This window comes from Anolis carolinensis, chromosome 1, assembly GCF_035594765.1.
Source record: "Anolis carolinensis isolate JA03-04 chromosome 1, rAnoCar3.1.pri, whole genome shotgun sequence".
Classification (NCBI taxonomy): Eukaryota; Metazoa; Chordata; class Lepidosauria; order Squamata; family Dactyloidae; genus Anolis; species Anolis carolinensis.
The window spans coordinates 214,749,466-214,763,300 of record NC_085841.1 but is presented as its reverse complement, the minus strand read 5'-3'; the positions used below and the strand labels follow the sequence as shown (position 1 = coordinate 214,763,300).

The 13,835-nt window shown below is 40.3% G+C and overlaps 1 protein-coding gene across 3 annotated transcripts in view; it reads left to right on the top strand.

Moving 5' to 3' along the window:
* scn2a (sodium channel protein type 2 subunit alpha) overlaps positions 1-13,835 on the top strand; it is a 142,919-nt gene that overhangs the window by 86,187 nt on the left and 42,897 nt on the right. For all 3 annotated transcript variants that reach the window (XM_062969226.1, XM_062969228.1, XM_062969227.1), the window contains exons 8-13: positions 5,457-5,520; positions 6,559-6,700; positions 8,265-8,471; positions 10,299-10,592; positions 12,086-12,433; positions 12,525-12,657. In XM_062969226.1, coding sequence (XP_062825296.1) covers positions 5,457-5,520; positions 6,559-6,700; positions 8,265-8,471; positions 10,299-10,592; positions 12,086-12,433; positions 12,525-12,657 — 1,188 coding nt within the window. The remainder of the gene's footprint in view (positions 1-5,456; positions 5,521-6,558; positions 6,701-8,264; positions 8,472-10,298; positions 10,593-12,085; positions 12,434-12,524; positions 12,658-13,835) is intronic.

Here is a 13,835-nt window from a genome sequence, read left to right as displayed (position 1 = left end):
ATCTATACACATGTTAAAAGTAAAAATATATCTGTATGTGTGTGGCTAGGGTGTCCACTTACACAGACACGTGCCTGCCTCCACAAATAACTATAACTCCTACTACTCAGGAGATACCAATGGCCCTCCCTCCAATGACATTGCAGGTTATAGCGAGCACTGTGAACATGTCCAAGAGCCCTGCCAATGTCCTCCACAAACACCATCCTGCCCACCATGCAAGTGAAGGCTTTCATACAGGGACAATTTCATCCCAGATTTTCTGTTTTTCCTCCACCGCAGACATCCCAGTGTTTCTGACTCTCTCCATTTGTGTGGAATTTGCATGACTCTCCCACTGCCTCTCCCATAACCCTTTCCTAGGGCATACTGCAAACAGAGGAATTGATCAGCAGCTGAACATACTGCAGAGGTTTGGGGAGACTTCACCATGATTTATAGGAGTTGTAGGTACTAGGATGTATAGCTCACCTGCAATTTAAGGCATTCTGAACTCCACCATCAACGGACCTGGAACTAACTTGTCACACAGAACCCCCATGACCAACAAAAAATACTGGAGGTCTTTGGAGGGATTTATATGAGTTGTAGTTCACCTACATCTGAGCGTACTATGAACCCAAACAGGGATGTATCTGGACTAAACTTGGCATGTCCAATATTTGGCATGCCCAATACTGATGGGTTTTGAGCAGAATTGGCCTGGACATTTTGGAGTTGTAGGTACTGGGATGTATAGTTCACATGCAGTCAATGAGCACTCCACAAAGATGGAATTAGACCAAACTTGGCACACGGAGCCCCCATTACCAGCAAAAACTACTGGAGTTCTTTAGGGAAAATTCACCTTGATTTGGGGGAGTTGTAGTTCACCTACATCCAGAGATCACTGTGAACCTAAACACCGATGGATCTGGACGAAACTTGGCACACATACCTGATGTGCCGAAATTTGATTACTGGAGGGGTTTGAGGGGAAACTGACCTTCCTTTCTGGGAGTTGTAGTTCACTCACAACCAGAGAAACTGTGACCTCCACCGATCAAGGACCCGGCCCAAACTTGGCACACAGAACCCTCATGACTAACTCAACTGACTAGAGGGGTTTGAGGGGACTGACTCACCATAGTGGGAGTTGTAGTTTACTTTACAGCCAGAGAGCATATTAAACCCCACCAGTGATGCATCTAGAGCAAACTTGCCCAACAACAAACTTTAAATACTGAAGGAGTTTCTGGGGGTTAACCTGGCATGGTGGATGTTATAGTTAAGCCACAACCTTATACATTTTGTACAATTTAAAAACTGACTTTTTTAATTAACCCAGGCAACGCCGGGGATCTAAGCTAGTAATCTATAAAATACAGACTTATTTTCTTCAGAAATTCTTTGGTGTCCCCAATTAGCCTGTACATTTTTAATATTTTCAGTATGATCTTTTGTGCCTCTTCCTTTCTGAATCCAGTTTGGATGCCTACATTTTTCATTTCATATGTGGTAAAAGGTCTTATACAATCTTGACTGTGACTTTGTTTTGGGGGAATAGTGCAATTGTTTGGTTGTTATTATGCATAATCCCTGGTGTCTACTTTCATGGGAACCGGAATATATATTGAGTGTTCTCAGTTTGTGGGCCATCATTTTGTTTCCGATATATGTTGTGAGATTTTTTGGATTCTGTCTCTATGGCTTGAAACAGTTCTTTTCGTAAGCCATCTGTTCTTTGTGATTTATTTCTTCTCTGTGCTTTAGGAGCAGTTTGCACTTCACTTTCAAAATTGTAGGCTTTACAAAACAGAACCTCATAAAAAAGCTCAGATATGAAGGGCTCTGTCATTTCTTTTATATAGTTCTTCAGTTTATTGCTTTCATTGTCTTTTTATTTTTGCCTTTGTTGATCATTCAGCATCCCAATACTTTAAATTTCTCTTTGATTTCTCAGATCTTGTGAAAGAGATATCTTATTCTATCCTTTTTGTTGTCTTCTTTTTTTTTACATTGATAAGTATAGTAGTTCTCTTTGTTCCCTTATATAAGTCACTCAATAATTACATTCAGGATTTTAAATCTAAATTTAAATTATGATTAACGTAATATGTTTTTCATACAATATTATTTAGTCAGGCTTTTTATTATATCTGCTGACTGCTTTTGTTACATCACATCTCACTATGAATGCTATCCCCCTTCTTCTTAACCCCTTCCACACTGCCCCTATATTCCAGGATCTGATCCCAGATTATCTGCTTATCCCTGATTATCTGGCAGTGGAGACTCATATAATACAATTTAAATAAAATAATTTGGGATCAGATCCTAGGATACAGGGGCAGTGTGGAAGGGGGCTTAAATTGTCTTTTCTAGAATAAAACTCTGTGTAATTATCTGACTGAAAATATTCCATTCCTGTCCAGAGTAATTAGCTCATCCCAAGTTTGGCAGTGTTTAAGTGTTCTCTCACTACTTCACGGTTCACTTTTCATGTATTCGCTGTTTTGCGGTTTTTCAACAAACTCTAAAATGATATTATAAATCATAAAAAATTACAATTTACAGCCTAAGGAAGGGAGGAAGAAGAAGCCAAAGGGAGAGAAAAGGAGCCCAAGCAGCAACAAGAGGAAAAGGAAGCGATTTATCAACATACAATTGGTTGATAAAGGCTTAAAATAGTGTATAACTACTAAAATAATGTATAAACATTAAAATAAATATAGTGTCCTCACTGTGCAGATTTTCGCTTATTGCGGGTGGTCCTGCAACGTAACCCCTGTGATAAGTGAGGGAACACTGTACATGTTTTACAGTTTATAGGTTCTGCTGATTTATGTTTCTTATAAGCTAGACTCCAGTTATATGTGTTGTGCAGCTTTGAACTTGACTAAGGGCCCTTCCACACAGCCCTGTATCTCAGAATATTAAGACAGAATATCCCACATTATCTGACTGTGGACTTGGATAACCCAGTTCAAAATAGATATTGTGGGATTTTCTGCCATGATATTCTGGGATATAGGGCTGTGTGGAAGGGCCCTGAGTGTGCCAGCAGCTGAGCGTCCTTTGGCTTGGGTTCCATTGCATCATAAAATACAGGGCTATTTGTTTTTGCCCTTTGCTCATTCCCTGTAGCTGACTGAGTACCTTCTGATCTGAGGGTCTCATCTCCTAGCACTGTTTCCTGCATCATTTTGGATTGTTGCATCAGAGGGTTTTGACTGCCTTCTATAAAGACTAACAAGATGTAACTGTCATTGTCTTTGAAAGAGCTCCCACAACTGCTTCCGCCCTGGAGCTTCTCCATCACCTGCACTAGTGGAACAATGAGTTCTCTTCTGCTGAAGCAACCCTTTGGTGTTTCCACTCTGAGCCTTCCACCTTGGATGACCCTACTAGGAGTGTAGGCTCTTGCTAGATTCTGGTCTTCTGATGGTATTACTATCAACCTCTCTGCACACTCAGCACAGTAAGGTGTGCGTCTAAGAAAAAGAATGAATTCACTGTGACACTCCTCTTTACCTTTAGCTCACTGTACCAAAAACATGACTAATTACATTTTATGAAGCAAGCTCTGATGGCCATCAGAGTCAATGTCAAAATAAATATATTAATCTTTAAGGAGACACAATGCTCAATAGTTACTTTGTTAGTTAATCGAAACCTTGGAAAAAAATGGGGAGAGGAGGGCTGCATGATAGTTCCAGTAATCCCACTGCTTGAATTTTATTTATCGTATCAGAAGCGGACCAACAGTTGTAGTGTATTTAAAAACACAGACAAAGTTAAAAACTTGGCATTATACTAAATGCCCTTTGACTAGTAGCTGACCACTTGGAGTGCCTCTGGTGTTGCTGTAAGAAGGTCCTCCATTATGCATCTGGCAGGGCTCAGGCTGCATTGTAATAGGAGGTCTGTGGTTTGCTCTTCTCCACACTCGAATGTTGTGGACTCCACTTTGTGGCCCATTTCTCATGGTTGGCTCTGCATCTCATGGTGCCAGAGCACAGTCTGTTCAGCGCCTTCCAAGTCGCTCAGTCTTCTTTGTGCCCAGGAGGGAGCCTCTCATTTGGTATCATCCATGGCTTGAGGCTCCAGGTAATAGCCTGCTGCTTTTAGACTCTTGCTTGCTGAGATGTTCCTGCGAGTATCTCTGTAGATCTTAGAAAACCATTACTGAGAGTGTACGGGGGAAAACTAATAGATCAGATTTTGATTCATATTGGTCAGTTTTTATTAAATATGTTTTAGAGAGTGAAAAGGTAAAACAATACACCTTGTTGGTCAGGAATTTTGGATATGGCATTTGTTTAATGGTTGACCTATAAGTTTTATGGTAAAAGGAAATGATACTTGTTCAGGCCTTAGTGGCAGGATTATGTGTTTGTAAAATGTTCATTGTTTTGTGTTCTGTTTCACTGTAAATTGTCAATGTAGGTAAATAAAAATTAATTTTAAAAAAACAATTTCTTGATTTAAGGCATGATGGCTGATACCTGAACAGGGGGTGGGCCGGAGATGTCACTGCCTTGGTCTTTTCATTACTGGCTGCTACGTCTCGGCAGATGTCAGGTGGTGCAATACCAGTTAAACAATATAATTTCTCCATTGGTGTGCAGCATAGATATCCTGCAATAATGCGGCATGTCTCATTACGAGCCACATCAACTGTTTTAACATGGTGAGATGTTTTCCACACTGGGCATGCATGCTCAACAGCAGAGTAGTAAAGTGCAAGGGCAGATGTCTTCACTGTATCTGGTTGTGATCCCCAAGTCGTGCCAGTCAGCTTTCATATGATATTGTTTCTAGCACCCACTTTTTTGCTTGATAGTCAAGCAGTGCTTCTTGTAGATCAGAGCATGGTCCAGGCTAACTCCCAAGTATTTTGGTGTGATGCAATGCTTCACTGGGATTCCTTCTCAGGAAATCCTCAGAGCTCGAGATGCTTGTCTGTTCTTAAGGTGAAAAGCACATGCCTGTGTTTTAGATGGATTAGGAATCAGCTGGTTTTCCCTGTAATAGGCAGTAAGAGCACCTAAAGCTTCAGAGAGCTTCTGTTCAACCATTTAAAAGCTCTCTGCTTGGCGGTGATGGCACGACCGTCAGCATAGATGAAACTCTCTTTCTCTTCTGGCAGTAGCTGATCATTTGTGTGAATGTTGAAGCACGCTCCCTTGAGGCAGGCCATTCTTCTGTTTTCTCCATCTGCTTCTCTGGCCCTCGAATTCAACAAAAAGCTCCTGTTATGTAGCAGATTTCCTATGAAGTGGGTGAGGTGGTAGTCCTCTGTGATATTATAATATAATATCACTGCTTGAATGACCACTGGTCAGTGTGTTGCAGAATTCAGGAAACTATAGTCTTTTAAAAATCACATTTCCCAAGCTCTGAGTTAGTCAATTCTGTTTAAACTGTTGTTTTCAATGTGATCAATGATATAACTAAAATTTCTTTCCAAACAGATAACTTTTACTTCTTAGAAGGACAAAATGATGCTTTGCTGTGTGGCAATGGCTCCGATGCAGGGTGAGAAAATGTTTTGTATCATTTTTATTCCATAGATATTGGGTGCAGCAGCTATGATTGAAGTGAAACAATTTTAATTTTCCCCTTAAAAATCTGCAACATTTCTAGCATTTCTGGTCCAGAAGATTACTGGTTATCATTTATGAAGTGGAGGGGACTGTATTTATTACCCTATATATTCATGTATATGTCTAGAAATGTTACACATATTTAAAAAATCAACCCAAAAATGTGGTTCAACTTATCTACTGATCATTAGTATTTTCACTATTAACAAACAAACAAAAACAAAAAAGAACCATCCCCTTCAATTAGTATGGTGGCAAAAGGCAACGGCTTAGTCCATCCTTGGAGAACCTAAAAGATATTCCAACTCCCTTGATTCTCTCCGTCATGGCACTGCTTCTGGCCTTATTGAGTGCCTGGGCGGGGAAATTGTGGTGACAGCTGGTCCATGAGGAATTATTGGTGCTTTCACCTCTCCACAGAATGACCTTAAGCTTATCCACAGGTCATATAAAATCCATAATTTGCTCCAAAATATGTCTTCAGTTCATATGTGAGGTCAACTTATACATGAGAATATAACATATATTGTTTTCCAGACAACATTAAAATAATATCTCCACACTCACCCCAGTTCCTTATTCTCATGTATGGTTTCAACTTACTTTTGATTTCTCTATTGGCCAGTATTGGGAAACATGTAGTTCTCCATGTGTTTTGGATGCCAGCTTAAGCCCAGGCAGCATAGCCAGTGGTGCAGGATGCTTGGAATCTAATAATAGCTTTAGGGCTGCAAGCTACTCATCCCTACATAATGGCATACAAAAAGGATATGAGAGAGGTAGTTATTAATTTTCACTAGTCAATGTTGAAAACATTTTGGCCCTGTTATTGGCTATCTTGAAATGTTAAGCCGACAGTTGTAACATGTTTTGATGTTGCCGATGACTGACTCATCACTTGCTGAAGTATTAGCTTTTACTAAAGTGTGCATTTGTTGGGATAATTATGCAATTGCTTTTTTCTCTCTAGTCAATGTCCTGAAGGTTATATGTGTGTAAAGGCCGGTAGAAATCCCAACTATGGCTATACAAGTTTTGATACCTTCAGCTGGGCCTTCTTGTCACTCTTTCGACTGATGACTCAGGACTACTGGGAAAATCTTTACCAACTGGTGAGTACTTTTATGAAAAGGAGTGATTAGCACTAGTATCAAGGCTTTTTTTGTGTCAGGAGCGACTTGAGAAACTGCACGTCGCTTCTGGTGTGAGAGAATTGGCCATCTGCAAGGACGTTGCTCTGGGGGACACCTGGATGTTGTTGGTTTTTTTTTTAATGTTTTATCATCCTTGTGGGAGGCTTCTTTCATATCCCCACATGGGAATTAGAGCTGACAGAGGGAACTCATCTGTGCTCTCTTCGGATTCGAACTGGCAACCTTCAGATCAGCAACCCAGCTTTCAAGTCAGCAGTCCTGCCTGCACAAGGGTTTAATCCATTGCGCCACCAGGGGATTCTATGGTATCAAGGCTGATAGAATAGCAACCCTTTACATTGAGAATTTAAGCATTTTATTTATTGTTTTTAATTCAAATGTTTATATCTTGTCCTTTATTCAAAGAACCCAGGGCCACTTACAATAAAATAAGCTTAAACAAGAAATAATTACAAAAAAGGTTAAAATATCTAATGACAAAGAGAGATATGCTGTATTACCATGTCACAGATAGTATACTGAAATATAATAATAATAATAAAACTTTATTTATACCCCGCCACCATCTCCCCAGCGGGGACTCGGGGTGGCTTACATGGGGCCATGCCCAGAGCAAAACAATATAACAAGTATGAATACAACCTAATATAGAGCAATAAACGATACAGTAAATAATAATATACAATATACACTACAACGCAAATCACAAAAAAACAGTAAAAACAGGGCCGGCCGCATGAATACAGAGATTAAAACTCGGGTGAGAAAGATAAGGGAATGGAGACCACGGGGAGCAGGGACATACGAAGGTGGAACCGTCTAGAGGAAAGATGTTGGAGAGGAACAAGAAGAAGAATAAAAACAGTTACTCTCCAAAAGCACAGCGGAAGAGCCATGTTTTTAAATCTTTTTTAAAAGCTAACAGAGTGGGAGCTTGCCTGATCTCAATGGGTAGTGAAATCTATCTTATCACTTCTGAGATGTGGAAGAAAAATTCAGCTTCTAGTTCAGTCAGCTTCTAGATATGGAATGGGAAGAGATGTCATCTTATCCATTGTCTTAGGGAGCTAATTGTTTTGGGATGATGATGGATGTGATAGTTCCTGATTACATTTGCAGTATCATGAAGAATAAGACATTTCTTACTATGGCTATATATACCAGGCTCAGTTCTTTGGTCATCTCATCTGTCCGCACTTCCTTGCTTTTTTTAAAAAAATAGCATGATAGAACATTTTTATATCTGAGATATAGAAGATGTTCATTTGAATTGTTCTGGGGAAGAGCGGCTGTGTATTATACATTATTATGCAATGCAGTGGTGATTACAGTAGCTTCATGTTTATTGCATAAATTAAAACAGAGTTTGGCTATTAGGTTTGAGGTGTAACATATGTGAGCAACATAAGGCAATATGTTAATTTGGAATAAAAAAATCATTTCTGATAATGTGGCTCATTTTATCATGAATAATGATGTGTTCTCTCGCTTGAAGATATCTATACTTTATTTTCTTTTGTAGACTTTGAGAGCTGCCGGCAAAACATACATGATCTTTTTTGTTCTGGTGATCTTCTTGGGATCTTTCTACCTGATCAACTTGATCCTGGCTGTTGTTGCCATGGCCTATGAAGAGCAGAATCAAGCCACAATGGAAGAAGCTGAGCAGAAAGAGGCAGAGTTTCAACAAATGCTTGAGCAGCTGAAAAAACAACAAGAAGAAGCTCAGGTAGCTTTAAGATGAAATATAGTCATGTGTGGGTTTGTTTTCTGCTCATTTGGGATGGTGTGTAGAAATAATCATCTATCATACTGAACTAGGGGTCTTTGAGCTTTTAACATCACACATAACTGAACTTGAAACATTTAAGGATAACTGCTTGGTACTAGCATATCTACATAGGAGGCAGAGAGGACCATTTGAACAGAAATGAAGTTATCATATATTAATCCCTCTCAGGCAAACGTATCAAGCAGATATTGTAGCAGAACTGTTGTAAGAGCTCTGTTCCTTCTTCACTGGGTCACTCTCCAAAAACACCCATCACAAAATGAGCCTCTTCCAGGAAAATGTAATAGAAATAACCAATCACAATGTGTGGTTTTTGTACTTGAATCTAATTTGGCTTTATTTATTTCATGTTTTCCCTATTTTGGAGCCCCCGGTGGTGCAGCGGATTAAACTGCTGACTTGCTGAACTTACTGACCGAAAGGTTGGAGGTTCGAATCCGGGGAGCAGGGTGATCTCCCACTGTTAGCCCCCACTTCTGCCAACCTAGCAGTTTGAAAACATGCAAATGTGTGTAGATCAATAGGTACCGCTCCGGCAGGAAGGTAACAGTGTTCCATGCAGTCATGCCAGCCACATGACCTTGGAGGTGTCTACAAACAACGCTGACTCTTCAACTTAGAAATGGAGATGAGCACCAACCCCCAGAGTCAGACATGACTAGACTTAGCGTCAGGGGAAAACCTTTACTTTACTTTTTCCCATTTCACCCCTTCTCTTGAAAAGAACAAACTGTGGGACCAGACCTAGTGAACTGGTACTTTTCATGCTGCTTGGTCAGATGCAGTAATGAGATTCTTGCCACTTATTCTCCTACGTTACGAGTTACTGTAAATTCTACCCTCTTTAAACTCATTTATGTGAATATCTCTGTGAAGGTTGTCTAGTTTTATTCTTTGATATTCACTCAGTATTAAGTTTATAGTAATGTCTATTTTCCTTGATATGTATTATTTTGAAGTAATTTGTTAGTATGACTTTTTGGTGGCATTGAACGTTTGCCATATGTGTTGGAAACTGCCCTGAGTCCCATTGGGGAGATAGGGCAATCTACAAAAAAAGTTTTTTATTGTTTTATTATTATACTATTGCATTATACTGGGGCAGTACTCAGACTTTTCTATGGAGATACATACTTTTAATAGTCTTGACCTGTCCAACAAGAGAAGACAAATACCATGTTGGTGTCCACTTCTTTCTTTGTGGATAGTCAATTACCAGATAATGGATTAGACACTGATGCCCAGTACCTTGGAGCAGGCATGGGCCTCTTTCTTTTTCTCCTCACCAGGCTAGAAAAGGGAAGTGTCCCTCATGTGAAACCCAGTAATTTGAGGGTAAATTTGGCAAGAACTGCAGAATGAAGTGACTTGCTTCAGGTGGCATCCTAAAGATGCAGAGAGAGAGAGAGGGAGAGGGAGAGAGAGGGGGAGAGAAATGAGGTTAGGAGAGATATAAATGCTGCATCAAGATTTTAAAGAATCTATTGTTCCTAGCAATGCTGAGGGAGGTCAATGCCTCAGGCAGCAAATTCCTTGGGTCAGAGCTGAATGTGACATCCTATGGTAAATTTGGCAATGTCCTGGATTGCTTCTTTGGATTTTTAAACCTTTGCAATTGTTTTGTAAGTTCATTCTTCTTCCCTTGGAACATTGGATTAGCGTAATGAACATCAGAGTTGTTTCTTTTTAGAAAGAAACTCCAATAATAGTATTAACAGATTAGCACTGTGCATTTTAAATGTATTTAACTTTGTCACACAACAGGCAGCTGCTTTAGCTGCCGCCGCAGATGAATCCCGGGAGTTCAGTGACGTTGGTGGTGTAGGAGGTTTCTCGGAGAGCTCATCAGCCACATCAAAGCTGAGTTCGAAAAGTGCAAAAGAGAGGAGAAACAGACGGAAAAAGAGGAAACAGCGAGAACAATCTGAAGGAGATGAAAAGGATGAGGATGAATTTCACAAATCTGAATCGGAGGATAGCATCCGAAGGAAAGGCTTTCGATTCTCAATTGAAGGGAACAGGCTGACTTATGAAAAAAGATTCTCTTCCCCACATCAGGTATTCAGACCATATTATGTTTGATTTACACATAAGTTAATATTGGACCAACTGGAAAATGTGTGACACTTCATGTATTGAATGTATATTCAGAAATATGGATGGGTATGTTTGTTTGTTTATTTATGAGTTATTTTTTTTAAAAAAAACCCACTAAAATCTTCCACGTTTTTGTGCCATGTGGCTCTAGATCAGTTTGTGCCCAATGATGGTTTCATAGAATACAACCAGATCTTGGGTTCACATGCTCTTTTTGTACCCTCTCTTCCCTTTTTGTTTGCCCACAACTAATCTTTCCTTGGTGTGTTTATCAGTGACAGAGTTTTCTTGATCTTGATAAGGTGTGCCATGGTATTCTTACAGACAAGCTGATCAAATGTGGGTAATACAGTGCTTTTGTTAAGTGGATTTGTTATTGGTTCAAGAACCAAATCCAAAGACACTACAAGCTTAACATGAGTCAACAATCTGAGGTAGCTGTCAAAAAGGTCAATGCAAAACTGGGTTTCATCAACAGTATAGTGTCTAGATCAGGCATGAGTAAACTTCAGCCCTCCAGGTGTTTTTGGACTTCAGTTTCCACAATTTTTAACAGCCAGTAAGCTGGCTGGGATTTCTGGGAATTTAAGTCCAAAACACCTGGAAGGCCGAAGTTTGCCAATGCCTGGTCTAGATCAAGGGGTGTAACACCATTATATTCAGCTTTGATCAGACCTTACCTGCAATACTGTGTACTTCTGGGTACCATAATTCAGAATGGATGTGACAAGTTGGAACATGTTAAGAGTAAGATAAGCAAGGTGACCTGTGAGGAATTGCTTTGGAAACTGGGAATGTTTAACTTGGAGAAGAGAAGACATAGAGGAGATATTATAGCCATTTTTGAATATTTGGAGGGATGGCATATTGAGGATGAAATAAGCCTGTTTTCAGTTGCTCCTGAAACTAGAAGACAAACCAGTGGATTCAAATTGCAAGACATGGAAAAGGTTGGATTCTCTTTCTTTGTTGGTCTTTATAGCAGTTGAATTACTATCTGTTGAAAATATTTTGATGGTGTGTCTTCATGGCAGGGGTTAGTCTAGATGGCCCTTGTGGTCCCTGTCAACTCTTATGATTCTATTGCCTTGTGGATACTTGATCAGTCTGCCTCATGGTGACTAGTGACTCCCGTGTCCGTATGGTGGGGAATCCACTCCAGGCTTTCATCAAATTTAAAAGTGTTCTCCAAGATCATGAACCTATTTAGAAATACTTTAAGTAAACCAATTGAATCAATGGGGCTTAAGTTGACCATTGCTAAAATTAGTCCCATTGAATTCGTTGAGTTTCACTCGCAAGTATGACCTAGGGCCCATCTACATGAGCATTGCTGCGTCGAACCAGCCCTAGGTCCGGGATCTGACCTGGGATATTTATTTTCTTCCCCTTCTTCTCATGTGTGACTTGTGGATGTTCCTGACCTTTGATTGCTTTCTCCTATTTCCATACAGTCTTTACTGAGCATTCGTGGCTCCCTGTTTTCCCCAAGGCGCAGCAGCAAAGCAAGCCTTTTCAGCTTCAGGGGCAGAGCAAAGGATATAGGATCAGAGAATGACTTTGCAGATGATGAGCACAGCACCTTTGAAGACAACGAAAGCAGAAGAGATTCCCTCTTTGTTCCTCATAGACATGGCGAGAGGCGCAACAGTAACATCAGCCAGGCCAGCCGGTCATCGAGGATGGTGCCTGTCCTTCCAGCTAATGGAAAAATGCATAGTACAGTTGACTGCAATGGAGTGGTTTCCTTAGTTGGTGGGCCTCCTGTTCTTATGTCACCCACAGGTCAACTTCTGCCTGAGGTAATAATAATAATAATAATTACGCATCATGCGAAAATACATCACACAGTCCTAAACGCTTGGGAAGTGTTCATAATTAATTTATTTTCAGGGCACCACCACAGAAACAGAATTAAGGAAAAGACGATCAAGTTCTTACCATATGTCCATGGATTTTCTCTCTGATCCTACGGCAAGGCAAAGAGCAATGAGCATAGCCAGTATACTCACCAACACAATGGAAGGTATGTAGACTTGAGAAGCAAGGAAGTGTAGTGTCTAGACTCTGTTGGATGGAGGCTTGGGAAAACTGGATTTGAGACCCCATGGAACTTGGAAACTCGTGGAGTGACTCTTGGCCAGTCACTTCTTTCCCAGCCTGACCTGTCTCACAGGAGTATTATGAGAATAATCCGGGGGTGCGGGGAGGACAACCATGTTTACTGTCCTGGGTCCATTGGAGGAAAAAAGAAAATTTAGTGTAACTAAGCTATGAATAGATTTTCCAGTACCGGGTGGTGAAATACTGGAGTTCTATTAAAAAAATAAATACAGTAGAGTCTCACTTATCCAAGCTAAATGGGCCGCAGAAGCTTGCATAAGCAAATATCTTGGATAATAAGGAGGGATTAAGGAAAAGCCTATTAAACATCAAATTAGGTTATGATTTTACAAATTAAGCACCAAAACATCATGTTATACAACAAATTGGACAGAAAAAGTAGTTCAATACGCAGTAATGTTATGTTGTAATTACTGTATTTACGAATTTAGCACCAAAATATCACGATATATTGAAAACATTGACTACAAAAATGGCTTGGATTATCCAGAGGCTTGGATAAGCGAGGCTTGGATAAGTGAGACTCTACTGTAGTTAAATTTCTCCTTATGTTTATCTGCATCCCCTGCTTGGTTTCTACTCATGTTCTTTGCATGCATGGCAATTCAGAGTTTCATTTAGAGATCTCTGGTGACTAGGGGTATGTTTTGCCCACCCCTGCCCAATAGACCCTCTCAGCTGTAAACCCTCGGTTTGAGTGTTTCACTGGTGCTTGTGAAGCAGATGTCTAGTTCAGCAACTCTTCCAGCCAGGCCCGTAGCCAGGATTTTGATTTGGGAGAGGCTGGGATTTTGCTTGGGTGGGGGTGGGGGTGGGGGGGGGGGCTGAGTCTGAGTGAGAGAGGATCTACCCTAGCAACTTTTTGTATCGTTATCCCAATACCCCCATGCAAATGGGATATATTGAGCATGGTGATCAGATCATGATATGAATAAACATAACAGTTTAAATCAGAGATTCCCAAAGTGGGCGCTACCACCCCCTGGTGGGCGCTGCAGTGATCCAGGGAGGTGGTGATGGCCACAGGTGCATTTGCCATATGCATTAGTACATATATCTTTCTGTTTAATTGCAATTAAA